Source organism: Neofelis nebulosa, chromosome 8 (assembly GCF_028018385.1).
Source record: "Neofelis nebulosa isolate mNeoNeb1 chromosome 8, mNeoNeb1.pri, whole genome shotgun sequence".
Lineage (NCBI taxonomy): Eukaryota > Metazoa > Chordata > Mammalia > Carnivora > Felidae > Neofelis > Neofelis nebulosa.
The window spans coordinates 93,969,240-93,991,621 of NC_080789.1; the positions used below are offsets into that span (position 1 = coordinate 93,969,240).

The 22,382-nt window shown below is 42.4% G+C and overlaps 2 protein-coding genes across 2 annotated transcripts in view; one reads left to right on the top strand and one right to left on the bottom strand.

Moving 5' to 3' along the window:
- The window catches only part of PDE6H (phosphodiesterase 6H), a 182,384-nt gene that overhangs the window by 21,766 nt on the left and 138,236 nt on the right, over positions 1-22,382 (bottom strand). The window lies entirely within an intron of this gene.
- On the top strand, positions 814-22,259 carry ARHGDIB (Rho GDP dissociation inhibitor beta). Its single transcript, XM_058743588.1, has 6 exons — positions 814-952; positions 11,635-11,818; positions 12,472-12,555; positions 15,516-15,592; positions 19,749-19,812; positions 21,558-22,259. The coding sequence occupies exons 2-6, from the start codon at positions 11,641-11,643 to the stop codon at positions 21,755-21,757; spliced, it is 603 nt and encodes a 200-aa protein (XP_058599571.1). The 5' UTR covers positions 814-952; positions 11,635-11,640; the 3' UTR covers positions 21,758-22,259.

Here is a 22,382-nt window from a genome sequence, read left to right on the forward strand (position 1 = left end):
GAATATTGAAATGTTTGTATAAATAAGCATTGTTTATTGGCAGCAGCTATGGAAGTGTATGGAATAAATGTGGTTTGAATGCCTAAAAAGTGTTCCTTTAAATGGTTTCAATATGGCCTCGTTCCCATTTAAATTACTTCACAAACCAATTCCCTAGATATGGTACAAAGTCAATTTCAGTACTTAAATTATCACAAATTCTGAGGTAGAAGACAACGAACTAATGAAGTTATATGCTATTTTGTGATCTTCATTCCTAGGTTTAATCAAAAGCAGTGCTTTACGTTTTTTACTTAAAACATTTGGCCAAAACGACAAGCAACATTTGATTGTGCTGCAGTACAGAGCTGCATTTTGAAATTATACCAACAAAACCCCCAAAACCCCTTAAAAAATGAGGACAATTTTTTAAGTTTAGGGCCAAGTATATGCAGTTAACATTCGTAATTCCTTAGCACTCTGTATTCACAGCCAGCAAACTTTCAAGATATCTGGCTGATGAGAAAGCTGGCAGAGACCATATAGGATGAGACGTCAGTGCTATGAGGTGACGCTGGTGCGAATTTATTGCCACTGGTTTCAAGGATACTTGCCTCAAGAAGCTTATGCACTGAAATGACTCGATTTTAGATACACCCACACAATTATTCGTAGTGCTCAAGGCTATGGCCTCAATGCCCTTGCATGGACACTCATGCATACCCGAGTTCACACTCACACGGGCAGTCATGCTCCCACATGTCCCATTAATTGACAAGAACACTGTTCAGTTGACTGATCGAGAGATATGCAGTCCAAAGGAACAGACTTTGAGACAGCCCAGGGTTTCCTCTTCTAGTAGGTTTAAAACATTTTTTTTCCCCCTCACTAACTTCCTTCCTGTTCTAACTGCCAGTACTCAGAAGTCAGAGTAAGAGACAGAAGCACCCCAGAGAGCTGTGAGCCACTGAATGTAAGTTGAAATACCTCGGATGCGGGAGGCTCTAGGTGGGCGCAGGAAAATGTGGTAAATCTCTCAACTAGGCTACGACCCTCTCCAGTTTATTATTTTTTTTAGAAGGGCAATTCCTCTTTAAAACAAACTTTATGATAAGAAAGTACTAAAGAGGCTGTTGGAACAGTTCTGCAGAGAATGGGGAAGTCAGAGCAGGGAATGTTAGCAATGACTCAGGGGAGAGAGCCCCGTGAGGGAGGGGAGGGTGTGCCCTGCAGCCCTGGGGATGAAATCCTGTGTGTCTGGGGAAAGGACTATGAGTGTAACTGCTGCGGAGTGCCCAGAGGGGTTTCCTACAAGGTAGGACTGGGCATCTAGCCGAGTTCAGAAGCACAAAGACTGTGGACACAAACTGGTGTGGAACATGCTGGTAGATGATGGGTTGCTGCTGGGGTGGAGATGTGTGGTTTCCTGTTTTTAAGTAGATTGAAAGAGACTGATTGCAAAGCAAAAAAGATAAAGACTCAAAGCTGTCAAACATTAAACTCGTTGCCACTAAAGAACTTTTCTGGGGATAGGAGGGAAACGCATAATGAAAGCCTCCCTTGGAGTACGGTGGGATTTAATAATCGATGGGAAAGTATGGTAGAACATATTGTTATTTACTTCTCAGTCACGCAGAGACAGATTTCCACCACGAACAGAAACCATTTATTAAATGCCTGCAGTCTGACGGGCGGAAAGATAGTGGGTATTGTTGCCAAAAAATAGCTCTTTACATCCAAGAGAACTTAAGGCAGACATGGAAGGCACCAAATAATTTATTAAGAGATAGGTTCTGGGGCACCTGGGTGCCTCAGTCAGTTAAGCGTCTGACTCTTGATTTGAGATCAGGTCATGATCTCACGGTGTGTGGGGTTGAGCCCTGTGTCAACCTGTGGAGCCTGCTTGGGATTTTCTCTCTTCTTCTCCCTCTGCCCCTCCCCCTCTCATGCATGTGTGCACATTCTCTCTCTCTCTCTCTCTCTCTCTCTCTCTCTCTTTCTCTCTCTCTCTCACTCTCCCTCTCTCCCTCTCTTTCTCTCACTCTCAAAATAAATAAATAAACATTAAAAAATAGAGAGAGGTTCTACAAAAATCCAAATAGATCTGTTAGGATACCTGATCTGGGAAGCCACTAAATTTGGAGACCATTAGAAAGAAGTGTTTTAGGCATGACCTGAAATTCTTTCTTCCCTTTAGAGGACGCTCCAGTCAGCATGTCTTATAGATCTTGTCTGTAATTAAACTCTAGACCTAGGGTAATTTATCCTGGGTCTGATAAATCCTAGGGAAGGCAGACTGCTTTCATAGAGAGGTCCCATAGTCACCCCTTCACGTGGAGACCAAGAGCCACTGAAATCGAGGTGAGCATGTTGGATCCTCACTGCAGGAACGATCAAGCAAGGGAAATCAAGAGGCCGGTGTTGGCCCAGGAGGTTCAGACACGGGTAGACATCCTTGATCTTTGCCATTGCTTTGTTTTGTTAAGTGGACAAGAAAATATCCCTCCCAAATCCAAATACGACACAAGCATAAGTAGTAAGATCATCTTGCTCTCTTGTAAGATGTGTAGAATTCTGAGAGAAGAATTCATTCTTCATGTATGCTACACAGTCCCAGCACTTGTGGAAGAGCTATGTCACAGATGTACAAAAGCTGACTGGAGTGTTCCAGGGACTGGAATTTCGTCCTTCCTTGTTTGGGAGAGCATGAATCTGTCCCTAGGGAAGTGTGCTGTGAGCAGCATCGAGGTTCTGTTTTCAGCAAAGTCACCCTGACAGAAAGATTGGCCTGGGAGCACAAAATGTTACAAACTGCAGCTAGCAGGGAGAGAAGCCCCAGGGAGGAAAACCTAAGCAGATAAGCAGATAGAGAAAGAACCAGCATCTGTCAAGCGCTTTCTTGGTAGAAACTCAACTCTGAATCCTGAGAGGACTCAGAGGAGACAGTAAGGCTCAGAAGTGTTAAATTATTTGACTAAAGTCACATACTGGTGTGAAAAAAAAAAAAAAAAAAAAAAACCAACAGCTACAATGCCTTAGAAGGACATTTTAAGAAATGTCTCATGGGAGAAATTTTCTCTAATCCCTTGTTTGTAGGTCAGTGTTATGTTGTCAGGGACCCTGGATTAAAGTCCATACTGGCATACCTGGAGATGGGTCTCATGTTGCTCCCGAAACTTCAATGTTTGTCCCCTCAGCAAGCACTTACTGAGTCCCCTGTACTCTGGTCACCATAGCCAGAGCTGGTAAAACGTCAGTAAAGCTTTCTTAAAGGGCCTGATCTTGTCGGCACAAGGGATTATAGAGAGTGTCTTTACTTATTTTCATGCTTAATTTAAAACTTCTGTGACTGTATTGAGTTATGGCAGTGTAGTATTTTGCTTAATAACGGCCTAATGAAGTTTTTGTTGAGGATTATTTAAAATAAATATTTGCAGGGGCGCCTGGGTGGCTCAGTCGGTTGGGCGTCCGACTTCGGCTCAGGTCATGATCTGCGGTCCGTGGGTTTGAGCCCCGCGTCGAGCTCTGTGCTGACAGCTCGGAGCCTGGAGTCTGTTTCAGATTCTGTGTCTCCCTCTTTCTCTGACCCTCCCCTGTTCATGCTCTCTCTCTGTCTCAAATAAATAAATGTTAAAATAAATATTTGCAGAGGTGCCTGGGTGGCTCACTTGGTTAAGCGGCTTACTCCGGCTCAGGTCATGATCTCACAATTCATGAGTTCAAAACCCATGTCGGGCTCTCTGATTCAGCATAGAGCCTGCTTCAGATCCTCTGCCCCTGGCCTCTCTGCCCCTCCCCTGTGTGTGCACGCTCTCTCTCCCTCTCTCTCCAAAATAAATAAGCCTTTAAAAATAATTTAAAAATAAAATAAATATGTGCAAAAATACTGAGCATAGTAACTTCATAGGGTAGACACCCAGAAAAGTTGAATGGGTCCACTGAGTCCTCTCTCCTTCCACGTATGAATCTGGGTTAGAAGGATGTATTGTGAATACACAGGGAAGAAATTATGCGTTGGTTCTCCCACCAAGGAAAATGTTAAAGAATTCTGCATCTAGTAATATGTCCCCTCCTCTGGATTGATTTTAATGTTTACTGACCCTAATAGGGACTCTCAGGCACTTAGTCGATTCCCCTCATCCAGCTTTGCTCTGTTGGATGCTCTTCCTAGAGCTAAGATGGTGGAAAGCAGCCCCGAGGAGCCTGGGAAGCACCAATCCCGCCATGGTGCTATGGAATACTGAGAAACCACAGAGGACTCCAGAACCCAGACAGCTTGTGGTGTCCTGAGGGATGACCTTGGATTCCCCCAGATAAGCCAAATCACCAGACAGCCAGGAAAGCAGAGCCAAACCCTTGACCAGCTCTGACATGTGGACCGTCCTTCAGGGATGGCCCAACTCTCCAGAGCTGGGGAAAGTGGGACGTGTCCTGGTCAGCAGGGAAGGGACAGGACACGGTGACAGAGAATGCTCAGACTCGCATAGGTACTTCTCTGATGGAAATCCCCCTACTTCTGGTACTTCCCTCTCTCATCCCCACCACTTCTATCTAATAATATTCATGGCCTGCGTGTCTAGATACGTGAGTGATCTGGCAACTTGGGAACAGAAGTTAAATCTCCACAGTGTTTTGCTCCATAGCCAAAGGAAGTTTTCTCCATTGGCCGCCCCTGTGTCTTTTATCAGTTCTCATCATTCACAGAGTGAACTCTGGCTTCAATTATGAAAGGGAGCAATAAATAGAATCTAAAATTAAATTGCCCATGAGGAAGCTTTTTTAAAGAAATAGAATAGTGACAGTCCCATTTTCAGGTTGATCCAGTTAATAAACAATCCTTGCGATTCCCAGAACTTCTTGTCTCTTCCGTACGCCTCAAAGAAACAAAATCTATTTTTAAGAAGGAAGGAGTGGACGTTGTCAACACCGCAGATCCAAGGGAAAGCACTTGGTGCCTAGGCAGTCAGTGACCTCACTTTGCTGAAAGTGTTCAGCAAAACAGATGGCATCGCTGGGAAGGGAGCAGAGGACGAGCATGGGTCCTTTATTCAGTATCTACCATTGGCCAGGACAGCCGGGAACTTTTCATGTCTTTGTTCCAATTCTTCAACCCCATAAAGAAAGATTATTACTCTCGCACTACTAGTGGAAAATCTTGGGCTCGGCTAGGTTGATAATTTACTTGTGTCATGCAATAATTCAGTGCAGACCCACATTTTGCTTTTATTTTACTTTTTTAATGTTTATTTATTTTTGAGAAAAAGAAAGAGAGAGAGAGAGAGAGAGAGAACACAAGCGGGGGAAGGGAGATACAGAATCTTAAGCTGGCTCCAGGCTCTGAGCTGTCAGCACAGAGCCCAATGCAGGGCTCGAACTCACGGACCATGAGATCCATGACCTGAGCCAAATTTGGATGCTCAATCCATTGAGCCACCCAGGTGTCCCGCAGAACCGCGTTTTGAATCTCCGACCCATCAGACTCAAAGTCCGTATTCTAGTAGGCACTGAAGATCACCTTTCTTTGACATAACGAGGTGATTTGTTTTATCTAAAGTCGAGTTTCACCTTTTCTGGCCCTCGGCTTATTTAGAACTGCATTAGTGAACCAGACAAGGGTGCTCTATCCCGAGGTGGGTGCAAATTCTTAAGGGTATTTCACTTGCGAGGTCTTGGAAATTTCACTGAATTTGCAAGCAAAACCACCAGTTTGGTGCTATGGCATTCTTGCACCATGAAGAAGCATCCTAATTTAATGTGGCATTTTAATTGAGCCTGAGAGGATTAAGTTCCTAACTCAGCACACCCTTCATGTTTACACTGCTTTGCTGAGTAGCAGACATAAGGGTGTGAGGGTTTCACTGTGAAAACTCATCTGTGGAAGCATCAGTGAAACAGAAGATAAAGATAATGAGTAGCAAGCACACACACACAAAACCAGTATGTGCTTCAGGGCCTGACAGAGCCCACGCTAACCTCGTTAAACACGTAATTGTTCATTGTCCATTCCACTTTTACTGTTTAAAAAAGCCAAAGTCAAAACAACATACAAACAGCAACAACGACAAAAAAACCCCAGCTCTGCTCTTTGTGGAACAGTGGGTGAGCTGCAGAGGAAGGTGAGAAAAGACCAGCCAGAATGTTCTACACAGATGGACTGGGTTCTCCCCTACCCCACCTCCACTTCCTCTTTTCTCGTTTCAGAGGCTTCTGTAAATTAAGGAGCATTCGAGCATTCATTGTATTAGGAAGAGGTTTCAGAGACCCTTCCAGTGCAATGATTTCATTCTGCAGAGGACAAAATCCGGAGCACAGGGAGGTTCGGTGACCTGTGCCAGGTGACTTGGGCAGAGTTGCATGGAAACCTTCTTTATATGACACTTCCCTGCCTTGCTAAAGCCTGCAGAGTTTTGCAAAGAAGCATTTACCGCAGCCTGGGCACCCTCAAGATAGATTCCCAAGAAGACTAATGGGTTCTATAATTTTATCTTTACTTCTTAATAAAGACGGCTGAAGCAACAGATCATTGTTCCTGGAAGCCAGACAACCTGGGCTCAGATATAATTCGGCCCCTTACACAGCATGTCATCTTGGGCAAGTTACTTACCTGAGCTTTAGTTTCCTGAAGAGAATGATAATACCCGTCCTCAAGGCTGTCATGAGGATGATGAGATAATCCTCAGGAAAGCATTTAGCATTATGTAAGTTAACTATTATAATTATTAAGAGAACAGGTTTTTCTCTTTTTTTTTTTTTTTCAACATTTTTTTTTTTTTTTTTTTTTTTTTTTTTTATTTATTTTTGGGACAGAGAGAGACAGAGCATGAACGGGGGAGGGGCAGAGAGAGAGGGAGACACAGAATCGGAAACAGGCTCCAGGCTCCGAGCCATCAGCCCAGAGCCTGACGCGGGGCTCGAACTCACGGACCGCGAGATCGTGACCTGGCTGAAGTCGGACGCTTAACCGACTGCGCCACCCAGGCGCCCCTCTCTTTTTTTTAATGTTTATTTATTTATCTTTGAGAGCGCAAGTGAGGGAGGAGCAGAGAGAGAGGGAGACACAGAATCCGAAAGCAGGCTCCAGGCTCGGAGCTGGCAGCACAGAGCCCAATGAGGGGCTCGAACCCACAAACCGTGAGATCATGGCCTAAGCCAAAGTCAGACGCTTAACCAACTGAGCCACCCAGGCACCCCGAAAATCAGTTGTTCTTTATTTTTATTTTTTTTTAATTTTTTTTCAACGTTTTTTATTTATTTTTGGGACAGAGAGAGAGCATGAATGGGGGAGGGGCAGAGAGAGAGGGAGACACAGAATCGGAAACAGGCTCCAGGCTCCGAGCCATCAGCCCAGAGCCTGACGTGGGGCTCGAACTCACGGACCACGAGATCGTGACCTGGCTGAAGTCGGACGCTTAACCGACTGCGCCACCCAGGCGCCCCAATCAGTTGTTCTTTAGATGATACTTGAAGATAGTCTATAAAATTTCCATGACATGCTTATTCTCACTTTAGCAAGCACCCATAAAATGGGGGGATAGAAAGAGAAAACGGATATCTGTGGTTAAATATATGCACACGTATAATTTGGGAAATCATCATCAAACTATATAAGCTATTGTGGCTGAGGCTTTGGCAGGATCTGAAGTTCTGCAGAGATGAACTGTGAAATGAAAAATGCAGTTCCTTTTGGGAATTCATGCAAATCTGAAATAGTAAAACAGAGATAGATAAATCTCTTGGGTACACAAGTGAAATAAGGTAACTGAATGACTGTGGCTTAGTGGACACATGACTGCAGGGCAGGAGAAATCTACAGATGGAGGCCTTAGGAAAGATACACTTAGAGGTTGTGTGCTCCAGCCCCCCAAACCCCAAGATAAGGAGAGTAAGATCCGCAGTATTTGAAACATCTTCTTAGGGTGTTACAGCTGATCAGTAGCAAAGCCAGAACCAAAATCCACACGTGATGAAGTCCTAGTTCAAAGCAGAGATAATTATCCAAAATCAAGTATATTGAACAGAACTCTTCCCCTAAAGAGCTGTGCCCTTTGCACTTTTGCTCCTCTGCCAGGCTTTGTGTCATTCCCTCAGATATAGACATTACCCGGTATCTCCTTCTGCTTCTACATAAGCCAACATTTGGGGTTTGATACACATGATTCTCAGCTGAAAGCTAGGTGGGATCAGTGACCCAGCCAGGCAAGCTTCCATTTTAACACTCAACTCTCTGCTTCATGTTTCCAAGAAGTCACAGTGTCAAGGTTATGTTTCTAATCTTGGACTCCAGTAAAGCCTAGGAGCCTCTGGGTTGCAAGCACAATCTCATAGGTGTATTCCTTTTTTCTAAGTTGTGACTTTCACCAGATATGTCAAGAGACCTACAGTTTCTGAAAAGATGAACCAACCAAACCACTGTGGTTGTCCATCCCCCAGCCCTCTCTCCACTTTGGAGAGTAACTTAAACACCAGTATGAGTGTGCTAAAGCACTGTGTCTTAAAAATAGTAGGTGCTCACCAAACATTATGCTTTAAAGAAGTTTCCTTGAGAATTGCTTTTCCAGTTCTTTATTTCTTGTATTATTATGTTTTCATCTTTTTCTACTCAGCTTTCCAGATTGAACTGGTTTGGGACCATCTAGCTTCATATCTCCTTTTTATATGCTATGTGATTAAACCAAATTATTTTGGGGCGCCTGGGTGGCTCAGTCGGTTGAGCGTCCAACTTTGGCTCAGGTCATGATCTCACAGTTTGTGGGTTCGAGCCCTGCATCAGGTTCTGTGCTGACAGCTCAGAGCCTGGAGCCTGCTTCGGATTCTGTGTCTTTCTCTCTCTGCCTGTCCCCTCCTCACACTGTGTCAATCTCTCTCTCAAAAAATAAACATTAAAAAACAAACAAACAAATTATTTTGATGTGGTCCTGAATTTTCTCCTCTTCACTACAGCAGTTTTATACAGTAACCTCATGTTATCCTCTGCTCTTAAATGTCTTTTAAACAAATTTGTTTCATTTTTGTGAAGCAATTATTGTATACCGGTTTGCAATGAATCAAGCAAATTTAGACTTGACATAAGTCTCAGACTTACTAGTAAGAATATCAAGATCTAGATGACAGATAAATTGACTTGCCAATGATCACACAGAGGTTGGCAAACCCTGTCTGAGATCAGGTCTTTGTCTTTGTCTCTCCCTTCTTCTCTCTCTCTCTCTCTCTCCCTCTCTTTCTCCTTTCAAAATTGAGATTTCAGCCTGCAAAATAATAATTCCCTGCAGGTTATGGAAATTACCTTGGGCTAGTTAGTGGGTACGTGTGATATCTTTGTATGGTCAGACTTCAAGCAGATGATTTGTTAGAGCCAAGTGATATATTCCAGAAAGGCATTTTGAAGAGGGCCAAGATGTCCTCATCTAGAGATAGGCTTCCTGATGACCTGTCCACAGGTTTGTTATGTGACTTCCATTCTGGGTATCTAGTCAGGCTCCTGGGTGTCATCAGAGGACAGCCTGTCTCTTCTGATTAGTCTTATTTGGTTTGCTCTTCATCTCACTGCTTCATGATTGTCCTCAAACTACCTACAATCTACAATCTCCACCCACTGTGCCCTTCATTATTTTTCTAACCCGTTCATTCAGTTTCCCTGAGTGTTGTTTGGAATATGAGTTGAGCTTGTCATGATGTTTATTGTGCTGTGAGAGGCTCAGCTTTGAGTGGTGCTGAATCTTGGGCTGAAGCAAGAGTTGCCATAGGAACAAGCCTGCCTGTTTCCTTCCTGCACAGGAAGTGGACCTGGGCATTGCAATGCTGTTTGCAGACTTGATCAAGCGCATAGTGTTTGGCTTGTTATTTTGCTAGAAGAGGATCGATGAGCCAAGAGATAGTGTTTCTTTCTCTTCTCTTTCTTTTCCTTCCTTTTCTCTTAAAATTGATTTTGTTTGGCTTCACTTCCCAATTATTTTCCTTTCTGATGCCAATGATGGAGACATCGAAACTCAAAACCGTAACTGGTTTTGGCGAGAGATAGCTTCATCCCCTGGGGCACTTTATAGAGGTTTGCAGAGTCATTTAAGATGAGATATGCTAGATATTGTCTCACAGTTGTGCCACTCAGGAACAATGTAGCCTTTAACATGGCAGGGAAGAGACATACTCTTGGGGGAGGACTGAAGGAAATCAGGAAATTATCTCCTTGCCCAAATACCTCCTGTGTTTCCCCCAAATAGCTCCATTGCTGCCAGCCATGGGCCTGAAATTCTTCCAGCACAGACTTCTTCCTCTTTATTAGGACACTGCAGTTCCAGCTATAGGAATTTGAGCATTTCTCTTAACCTCTGACTTTCCATTTTTTCAATGATTCAATGAGGGGTTGGAATATATCACCTCTAAGTTTCCTTTCTGCTCTGAAAATCTCTGACTACACATGCCCTAAAATGGGTAATTTAAAAAAAAATCTATTATTCAGTCACTAACAATTAAGTGTGAATAATTTAATTAGAATCATGCCTCAGGGCACCTGGGTGGCTCAGTCATTTGGGCATTTGACTCTTGATTTTGGCTCAGGTCATGATCTCATGGTTCCGCGAGTTTGACCCAATCTGCACTGGTGGTGGCAGAGCCTGCTTGGGATTCTCTCTCTCCTTCTCTCTCTCTGCCTCTCACTCTTTCTCAAAATAAATAAATCAATTAAAAAAAAAGAATCTCCCCTCACTATTTTAATACACAGCAAGTAAAGGTAGATTATAATGTGATAATGGAAGAAGACAGACTCCAGAGTATGCCCAGATGAAGACTTAGGGCATAAAGTCACTAGAAATCTGGGTAGGGGAGGTAGTAAAAGGGAAGGGGATCCAGAAAGGGGAGATCAATGGAAGGTAAAAGTAAAGACATACTAATCCTTACCATTTCGTCTGGAGGAATTTAATTTTGTTATTTTATGTCATTTCAAAAGAACAGAAGATCTTTAGCTATAGAACCAAACAAATCAAACAATGGATGTTTATAAAATGCCTCCACTATTCAATTATTATGGGCGATTCAAGAGAAACACAGAACCTGGTTCCTGCCCTCAAGGAGTGTTGGATGGGAACCATTCCTACACCTCAGGCAGGTATCATAGGGGTCTACAACGTTGCATGACTTACCTTTGAAGTATTGCAGGAGTTCAGGGAGAGATTCAATTAATGGGAAGATGCCAACTCTTTCTTTGGCTCCCTGTGTTTTGAAACCATCATAACCGAGACTGTACAACGTTAAGAGCTTTGACACTGGAGGGGTGGTGGCTGGATTTAGAGAACTGTGGTTATTTCTATAATTATTTGAACTGGGGCTCTCTGCTCATTATTTGAGGCTGCCTGTGTTATGTTGCTTCGCTTACACATTATTCACAAGTGAGCTATTTCTTTCTTGTCAGTTTTATTCGGTGAACAGGAGACATTTGTCACAGTGCAGAGAAATTCAGGAAGATCCGAGAAAAGACCAAATGCATTATCTTCTCATCGCATAAAAATATGAGATTAAATTAGGAAACAATATCCTGGAAAATCCCTGACAATGACAAAAGTCCATTAGGGCAAGGATGGTGTTACCAGTAGCCCCACAAACGTTTTCCATATCTGTGGACTTTTGGCTAATGGACTATCGTCCTCTCTGTCTCTAAAATAGATTAAAATGACTGAAAAGGACCCAGAAGCACACCTGGAGGAAGATGTTGATGAGCTGGACAGCAAGCTCAATTACAAGCCTCCACCTCAGAAGTCGCTGAAAGAGCTCCAGGAGATGGACAAGGATGATGAAAGCCTAATCAAGTACAAGAAAACACTCCTGGGGGACGGCCCTGTGGTGGCAGGTGTGTGTGTACAGGGGGATGGGGGGAGGTGGGAGGGCCCCAATCAGGCATACATTTTGGCAACACAGGAGCAGGTGCAAAAGAAAGAATACCAAGTGTTTCCAGGGCTCAGTGAGTGAGGCACGACCTATATATGCTGCATAAAGTGACAACTGCAGGATTAAGTCCTTTTTGGAGATAAAGTGCAAGTTGGCATTGAAATAGGCAAAAATTACACATAAGGAAGATCTAGAAAGAACTTCAGACTACCACTCAGATGGCATTCTCTCCATTCTCTCACATTTTCTTTCCTTCTTCTCTTTCTCTTCCTTACTCCTTACTTAACCGTTCATCTCTTCCACATACACAACAGCAGAATTGGATATAGATGGACACTGCCCATCTAGCAGAGGAACTTACCCACAGCCACTCAGGAAATGTTTGCTGTTGATAACTAAGATGGGCCTCCAAAAGCTTGACACAGAAATAGTCCTGCTCGAGTTTCTGAGGCCATTAAGCCCAACATAGTGAACCTGTCGCTTTCATCTATATATTCGCTCCACATTAGAGATATCATTTTTCTTTTTATATTCCTTCTCTCTTACTTGAAATGTACACATACTGTACCCACATGTTCTCTTCCCTAAAATTACATTCTTTTCTGAATCCTGCAGACCCAACAGCCCCCAATGTCAAGGTCACCCGGCTTAGCCTGGTTTGTGACAGTGCCCCAGGACCAATCACCATGGACCTCACTGGTAAGTGGACACATCTGTTCTGTTCAAAGGCGTCTAGCGATATCGCAGGGAAAACTTAGTCTCTGCCCTCTCTCCCAGCAAAAGGAAATGCCAGCAAGGTGAATGCCAGACACATGTATGCTGGCATCAGTTCACAAATCATTGCTCTCAGAGTGCAGTATTTACCATGCTTAATGAAAAGCTCAATCTCTGTCTCTAATTAATTGGAGGGAGTGCAGTCATAAGCATTGGATGTATTTACTTGTATCATAATTACTTCAGAATTTTATCTCTACACAGTACCAGGGGAATTACTATCCATATAAAGCGACTGATGATGGAAATATTAAGAAGCAAGCTGTATGCTTCTGAAATGTAATATTTATACATTCTAAACATCAGAGAAAATATTCATCTTACATCACCTAGAGACCTTACCTGAAGGCAAGAAGCAATCTAAAATCTTTTATTAATTTTTAAAAAATTTTTAATGTTTATTTTTGAGAGAGAGAGAGAGAGAGACAGACAGACAGAGCAAAAACAGGAGATGGGCAGACAGAGAGAGAGGGAGACACAGAATCCAAAGCAGGCTCCAGGCTCTGAACTGTCAACACAGAGCTTGATGCAGGGCTCAAACCCACGAATCACGAGATCATGACTTGAGCTGAAGTCAGACGCTTACCCAACTGAGCCACCCAGGCACCCCTAAAATCTTTTAAATAGTGCTGGAAATTCTACTGTTACATACTATTTTAGCCTAAAGCTCTGATTCTTGTATAAGCAACTTCCCCCACTAAAGATGTACCAAATAAGATGTTATTTCTTTTCCCCTTAGTGTGACAAGGGTCAAGTCCTTTCCTGGAACTTAAATCTTGAGGAGATAAAGACAGGCTGAGAAGTCAGGTATTATGGGTGATGTGTGCATCCCAGGGTAGAGAGGGAAGAGCCAGGAGGTTGAGGGTGTCCAAGGTAGATCTTCAGCAAAAAATAAAATTACCAGATTCAAAAGGTGGACTCATGAGACAGAGCAAAGCATGACTCTAGAACAGTAGGCTCAGCGGCCAGGTGGCTCCCTTCTCACAGGACACATCCACTCTTTGCCTTATATGGGCTTGTCTGAGGGAGGAAATCAGAGGCTGAGAAGACACACTTCCCCTTCAACTGAAATCATTACAGCAGACACAAGTTCAGCTACCCCCACATTCTAGCATCTCTCTAGGAGAATCTCTCTCACTCTTTCTTTCTCACCAGGACTCGGGCCTCTTCCTGTGTGAAATTGGGTAATGTTACCAGGTACAACTGTCAATTTGTTAGATGGGGTCTGAATTAGCTCTGAGGAAATCTAAGGGCCTGATGGTATTGCAGGGAAAACTCAGTTTCTTTCACTTTCCTAGCATTGGGATGTCTAAGTTTGGTTTTCTGTCACAAAAAGGCTATTGAGGTGAATCCCAGTATAAACACACACACACATCGGGCGCCTGGGTGGCTTGGTCGGTTAAGCGTCCGACTTCGGCTCAGGTCATGATCTCACTGCCCGTGAGTTCGAGCCCTGCATCGGGCTCTGTGCTGGCAGCTCAGAGCCTGGAGCCTATTTCAGATTCTGTGTCTCCCTCTCTCTCTGCCCCTCCCCTGTTCATGCTCTGTCTCTCTCTGTCTCAAAAATAAATAAATGTTGAAAAAAAATTTTTTTAATAAAAAAATAAACACACACACACACACATATATAATACCCATAATATACAGTATATATAGAAAACAGTGTGTGTATGTATATATGTGTAAATATGTACAATATACATTATATATATATAGTATATATACAAAACTGTGTGTGTATATATATATATATATACTATATAAATGCACACACACACACACATATATATATACTACATGGTGTGAAGCACATGCACAGAACTATGCAAAACAGCAAAACACACACACACAAACACACACTTAGCCCTGAATGTCAGATGACACAGGACCACATTGGGAGAAGAACAGAGAGTGATTATCTCCATACCTAAAGTACAGGAATTAGAGTCAGATCCTGGTTTTATGGGTCCTGAAGCTTTTATTACTTAAGGGACTCTCCTTAAGGAAAATAATATGAAATTACAAATGCAAAAGCAAAATTAAGTACAAAGTGAATATATATCTAGAATGATAAAAGGGAAACCAAGAGAAGTAAATTTTTTTAAAGCTAGAAAATGCCATAAACATCACCAAATCTACAAAAACAATTAGGTGGTACTACCATATAATATTTTTCTTATATTTATCTATTTGAGAGGTAAGGGCATATTCTTTAATCATCTTTTTGTCTGGCCACATATGTGATATCATTTTCAATAGAAAAAATAGCAAGATCATTCAGATGTTCCTCTAGGATCACTGATTAAAACTTGTTTTTATTATTGACAATTAGAAAAGACATTGTCAGGGGCGCCTGGGTGGCTCAGTCGGTTAAGCGTCCGACTTCAGCTCAGGTCATGATCTCACAGTTTGTGGGTTTGAGCCCCGCATCAGGCTTTGTGCTGGCAGCTCGGAGCCTGGAGCCTGCTTCAGATTCTGGATCTCCCTCTCTCTCTCTCTCTGCCCCTCCCCCACTAATACTTTCTGTCTCTCTCTCTCTCTCTCTCTCTCAAAAATAAATAAACATTAAAAAAGAAAAAGAAAAGACATCGTCACACACAACTCACTGCTGTTAATACCTTATATATTTTAGGGTTGTCATCAAACTTGGGGGAAAAGTACTATCACATTTCTTCCATATCTAGCTATAAGATTTCAGCTTTTCAAGTGTGTGTGCGTGTGTGTGTGTGTGTGTAGCAACTAGTCTCAAATATTCTTTGAATTGAGGGCCATGAGGACTGTGTTGCTCTGATGAGCCCAGCAAACAGCCCCGGAGTTTAAATCATTCATCTTCTTGTGTTTCTCCTTCTGAGGAGAATAATCTCTTTCTAAATCTGCTTCTACAGGGGATCTTGAAGCTCTCAAAAAAGAAACTTTTGTGCTAAAGGAAGGTGTTGAATACAGAGTCAAAATTAACTTCAAAGTGAGTATCTTTCCCTGAATGTTTTTATAAAGCTTAAATTCTTCCTATAATCAGAAAAGGAAAAAACCCAAATGTCTTGCATTAACACGCTGTCATAGCTTTTGTGTTTCCTTCCCCCTGACCTCCCCTCTCTAGACTGTCCTCTCCCCAACTCTGAGCTCTACCTGCTGAGGCCCACCCTTGCTTCATGCCTTTTCCCAACCAGAGCCCTCGCCTTGAACTCTCCATTGATAACTCAACCAACAGGACTGTTCTGTGAACTCCCAACGCTCCCGTCCATGAAGCACACCCTATTTTGTATTGTACCATTTGTGGCATTTCTTCCCTGTACAGCCCAAGCGCCCTGAGAAAGGGAGGGGTTATTTAGCTCTTGTTTCCAATATCTTACCCAAAACTTTGTAAGTGATATTTAGTGAATACTTACTGAGAAATCGATAAATGAATGAATCAATTATTAGTAAACAATGGAACAGAGAGAGCCGCAGTTCTAATTGCTCAATGGTTGTATAAATCCAGGAGTATGGACCTTGGCAAATAACTGGAAACTACAATTATAGCTGTGGAGCAAGCACACAGCTAACAGCAAAACTGAACAGGAATTGACATATAAAGAATGAACGCATACCCCCATTGAACAGCCAAAAGCAAGAAGAAAAATAATCTTGACTGAAAACAAATAAGTCAGAGATGTACTGTTTGCTCTCAATTGCTTATATTTGCCTTGGTTGCCCTTCTCAGCCATATCCTTCAGGGACCTTTAGGGCCACCAAGGAAGACCCCATCTGCCCTCTGTGTTTGCACACTGGGCTCTTCTTTCCCCTCAGTGCAGGGTTGATTCAGGGTCTGTGGACAATCACTCTGTACCACGTATAATTATGCCTCAAAATAATTTCATACTGAAAATACTTGTTGATGCCTACTCTACAATATGCACTGAGCCATGGTTCACTTGCTTGTTTCGTGTAGTATTAGTCATTATCAAAGCACCCGAGAGTTTGGTATTGATCTAAATATGCCTAGAAACGGGGCGCCTGGGTGGCGCAGTCGGTTAAGCGTCCGACTTCAGCCAGGTCACGATCTCGCGGTCCGTGAGTTCGAGCCCCGCGTCAGGCTCTGGGCTGATGGCTCGGAGCCTGGAGCCTGTTTCTGATTCTGTGTCTCCCTCTCTCTCTGCCCCTCCCCCGTTCATGCTCTGTCTCTCTCTCTGTCCCAAAAATAAATTTAAAAAGTTGAAAAAAAAATTTAAATATGCCTAGAATTATATCTAAGGCATTGCATCCGAATATGCTTAGAAGGGGTTACACATTGGTTGAATTTTTAATCATTAATGCTATTGCCTTAATTTGTCAGTTTAGTAAACCCATTTGTACCAAATGAAGGAGGTAAGGTAAATTTTGATGGGAGTAAGATGAGAAGAAAAGGTCTGGAACATAGGCCTCTGCTGTGGTGGGAAAGCCGAAGAGGATGCAGTGGTCGGGGTTACACATTAGGGTGATGCAGGAGGAGGGCACAGAAAGGAGTTTTCAGGTCCCACCCGCTTCAGATACTTAGCATTGTCTCAAGCAAGAGAAAACCATTCTCTGTGTGCAACCCACACAATGTTAACCAACCTGTGGCCTGTCCCAGCGTGGGGCTCCAGTTAGAAGAAATGACAGGTCAAAACTGGAAATAATTGAGAAGCGTTTTAAGTCTTTACTGACACCTGCTGAAAAGTATCCAAGAAAGTTTGCATTTATAACACCAGCATCACATTCCAAAAGTCCTCTTGCATAATACATTGCAATCCAGGCCTATCTCAAGAAACAAGAAAAATCCCAAATACAAAATCTAGCAGCAAAGGCAGCCTAAACCCAGCAGAAGAAGAGAAATAATAAAGATCAGAGCAAAAATAAACAATATAGAATCTAAAAAAACTGCAGAGCAGATCAACGAAACCAAGAGTTGGTTTTTTGAAAAAATTAACAAAATTGACAAACCTCTAGCCAGGCTTCTCAAAAAGAAAAAGGAGATGACCCAAATAGATAAAATCATGAATGAAAATGGAATTATTACAACCAATCCCTCAGAGATACAAACAATTATCAGGGAATACTGTGAAAAATTATATGCCAACAAATTGGACAACCTGGAAGAAATGGACAAATTCCTAAACACCCACACTCTTCCAAAACTCAATCAGGAGGAAATAGAAAGCTTGAACAGACCCATAACCAGCGAAGAAATTGAATCTGTTATCAAAAATCTCCCAACATGGGGCGCCTGGGTGGCGCAGTCAGTTAAGCGTCCGACTTCAGCCAGGTCACGATCTCGCGGTCCGTGAGTTCGAGCCCCGCGTCAGGCTCTGGGCTGATGGCTCAGAGCCTGGAGCCTGTTTCCGATTCTGTGTCTCCCTCTCTCTCTGCCCCTCCCCCGTTCATGCTCTGTCTCTCTCTGTCCCCCCAAAAAAAAAAAAAAAAAAAAGTTGAAAAAAAAAAAAAATCTCCCAACAAATAAGAATCCAGGACCAGATGGCTTCCCAGGGGAGTTCTAGCAGACGTTTAAAGCAGAGATAATACCTATCCTTCTCAAGCTATTCCATTATCTGTCTTTCAATGGTGTTCAGTGTTCTTCTCTTTCTTCCCCCAAAACCTGGCCGGGGGGCATGGTTCTTCTAGTTTCTCCCCCTTTTCCTTCTGCTCCCAAGGACATGTAGTATCTCTGACCTTCACAGTCCTCTGGTCACCAAGGCTTCTTCCTCTGGGAGTGGAGAGGAACAATGGGAAGGCAGGCAGACAGAGGAAGAGAGTTCTATGAATATTCGTACTTCTCTATTACCCATCTCAAACATATTTATACTAAATGAACCCTCTATGGAGCAGTAGAAAAACAGGAGGCTCAGTTCTGAAGTCCTTATGGTGAGTAGCAATCACCATTACTGTTTTCCAGTCTTTTTACCACCAGACCACATCTCAGAACAAAGACCAAAGGACTAGCTTAGAGACTTCTAGAAAAATGCATTCACTTTTTTCTATTTGTATGAGCCACATCTGGCAGAGTAATCAGAAAGTTAGGGCATCACTTTGTCACAATTTCTTCCATGGAGTTGTTTTCATTCTGTATGCTTTTGATAGATTTGTATGACAGTTTTACTGAGTGACCATCTAAAACCTAAGCTAGGGTTCATGGCTGAGCTACCTCATTGCCAATAAAACAAAACATAGCACTGATAAATTGGTTTAATTATTCTGTCCAAAACAGGAAGGCAGCCATAATTACTGTTGGGAGAAATTATTTGAAGATGCTTTCATTCTTCATCTTGGTGAACAATTAACCAAGCCCTCCAGCTAATGACGCAATGTCCACTTTATTTGTTTGTATAAACATGAACACTGTATAAAATTAATGGGCAATGCAGTTCAGTCCTAGGCAAAATGAATCATGGAAAAACAAAGTGCTTGGGCTATATATATTTTCATCCTACTTTAGTGAACTTTCTCTGAAAGGTTTGGGAAAGTGGTGACATCTCAGAGAACATGTGAAAATACCAGACATCCAAAATGCTTGCCAAACACGAGTGGATTTCAGCCATTATTTATCAGTTTAGTAAGCCTATGTTTCCATGAGGCCCATCTCCCCATCTTTAGACTCCAGTCTCAGTGACATTACAGGCACAACCATCTTTTAAATCTGATTTTCCATTACGGCTTTTCTCCTTGTTGTTTGTTTTTCATGCTAGATAGATCATTTCTGAGGTTAGGGTTTTCAGGTATTCACATAATATTTTCCATTGGTACCTTTGTAGCCTTTCCTAAGACAAGGACAGTCTTCTGGCCAGTAGTATCAGGGAGGGGAAGCTCAAGACTGTTCTTAGGACCTTTGGAGGAAGGATAAATGTAATGAAGAACACGGAGACAATGTTTTAATTAAGCACCCCTCTCCCCCAAACCAAACAGCACAGCATTCCATGATTAGAACCAGATTGGCAATGTTGAGTCTTGTGATCTCTCCAATCTCTGTCTCACCATCACATGAAATGATAATAGTAACACTTATTCTGAATTAAATCTCAATCTTCTTCCGTCCTCAGAGAAAACTGCTAGGTAGGATAAGCATGAAAGATGAGGGAAAATGAAAGACCTATTTTAATCTGAACTGCTTGGATCCTTCCCACCTACAGGTGAACAGAGATATTGTGTCAGGCCTGAAATATGTTCAGCATACCTACCGGACTGGGGTGAAAGGTAAGGGACCCACACTTTACATTGTCCCAAACTCTGCTCCCCACTGATACTTAATCTTCTGCTTATTAACAATTTTAATCATAGGCTCATGTAAGAATCTGATTAAAAGCTATGGGTGCTCCCCCTAGGAAAAAGCACATATGTACCTCTGACCTCGACACCAATGGTAAGGCCTACATCCAGAGATCCAGTTTAGACTGGGTCCACCACTAACCTTCAGCATTCAGTTTCTGGAATTTAAGCTTATTATTCATAAAGGGGAAGAGTAGCCAAGATAAATTTGAATAAAGATGGAGTATATTAAAATACTCTCAAAAAAAAAAAAAGTTCACAGGTATACATGTGTCAGAGTAATCCAAGACCAGAAAGATCTATCTAGTGGTATGTGTTATGCGTGTCTTTTGGAAATGGGAGACGGAAGTAGCATGTGGGCAGCTGTGGAGTGGAGGTAGGGGAGCAGGGAGCAGCACTGAATTTTTTAAACAAAGAAATAGAATCTTTCTAGAGTTGAGAAAAACTGTGATTGAGACATAATGTGACACTACTCGGTCTGCAGCTGCTCTTGACAAATTGTACCTAACCTGTACATGCCTTGGGGAACTGCCTCCAGTTTCCTTCCATTATTGTGGGCAGGGAGAAATGACACTTGGAAAGATGATGGAAGTACTTTTACAGTTCCATCTTACCTTGGGGGCTCTCTCCTTCCAGGGGTGTGAGACAGTACTGCCCAGATCAGTTCCATCAAAGGATTAGGAGAGAATTGTCTGATAAATTTGCAGGACACAGACAACCATTCAATGACTCAAACCCTACATAAGGTTATTGACCTGGAAGATCTTAACTGGTTTTTCCAATACCAAGTCTCATGAAAAAATAGTTCTGTTTCCTATTTTCCTTGGGTATAGAGACTATGTTGCCTCAATTAGGCAAGAGGACAATGATATGTCTGTAGCTGTTCCTCCAAGCTTCTTCACAACACTTTACAGCTAACTACACTTTGCCTGCCTGTTTATCTACCTAGCCTTAGTTACAGTTTCTAATGCTCTACTTAATATATATCCCAGTTATTCACCTGTTAATAATTTGGGTTGGCTATTTTCAACATTTGTGAAGACTTTTTTTTTTTTTTACCAAATTATTGATTTTCCCCATCCATACAATGATTCCATCCATGAGTATTGTTCATTCTGATCACCCTCTGTTACCTTGTCTCCCCCAGTTGATATGTTCATAGAACGATAGTTTGTAGATTAGAAGAAGTTCATTGCATATAGGAAGAAACAGAGGCCTAGAAATGTTATGTGACTTAAATAGTTGCAGAGCTAAGATCAGAACTCAGGTTTCCGTTAATGTGGAGTTTTTTTTTATGGTATAATCTGCTACATCTACCATAAAAGAGTCTTGATCCCCATAGCTTTAAGGCACAGATTTCCCAACTCTCCTGATAGTATCAGCTGTGATGCTTTTTAAAACACTGATTCTTGGGACCACCCATGGAAGATTACTTGTCCATAGTATCTGAGAGTGGGTCAAAGAAAACTGTATTATTAAAAGGTATTCCGATAAAAAATATATATATTTTAAAGAAAATAAAAAGGTGCCCCATATAAATCTGACATTTTGCCAGTATTGGAAACTGTGGCTCTTGGCGTTGATCACTGTGAGCTGTGCTATGAAATTTCCAGTTTGCTGTGTTTGTTTTCTCTTTCAGACTCTTACCCTAATGAACTTTCCTTTCTTCCTAGTGGATAAAGCGACATTTATGGTTGGCAGCTATGGGCCTCGGCCAGAGGAGTATGAGTTCCTGACTCCCATTGAGGAGGCTCCCAAGGGTATGCTGGCCCGAGGCACTTACCACAACAAGTCCTTCTTCACCGACGATGACAAGCATGACCACCTTACCTGGGAGTGGAACCTGTCTATTAAGAAGGAATGGACAGAATGAGTGCATCTGCCCTTCCTTTTCCCCACCTTGCCACTCGGAAGTACCCTCTCTGTCATATTCATCACCCTGTCCCTCCTCCCTGTTCAGAGCTAGGTCCTTTCCCCAATACTCCCCACATTCTGTTATCAATGCTTCTTGTCCCGCAATGTCTCTCAAAGTGGTCCCTAGCACAAGATGCTTAACACCCAGACCTTAATCCTGCCCATTCCTTCCAATCCTCATCATGGCCAGATCTTCAAAATTCTTCATTTCAATACATGGTCATTTAGTATTTCCTTCTATTTTTCCCATGTGAGCAACTAGAAGCCAGGAAATAGGCAAACTATCACTAATAGTCCTTTGCCTTGGGTTCCAGTAGCTCATTCCCATCCTTGCATTCTTCTGTGGTTGCTGCTGGCTCAGTGAAGGTCCCTAATCATGTGGCCTACCAGTTGGGGTTCTTCTTTTATGGGAGACACTGTAAACAACACAAGAGAATAAATAAAACAGTTGTATGATCTGACTGAGACCCTCGTTTCCCTGCCTTCTTTCTTTGAACAAATATGATAACTACATTGTTTACATTTGTGAGTTTCCTCAGAGCATATGTGTGGGCTGGACACAGTAGAGACGGTATTTGCATCAT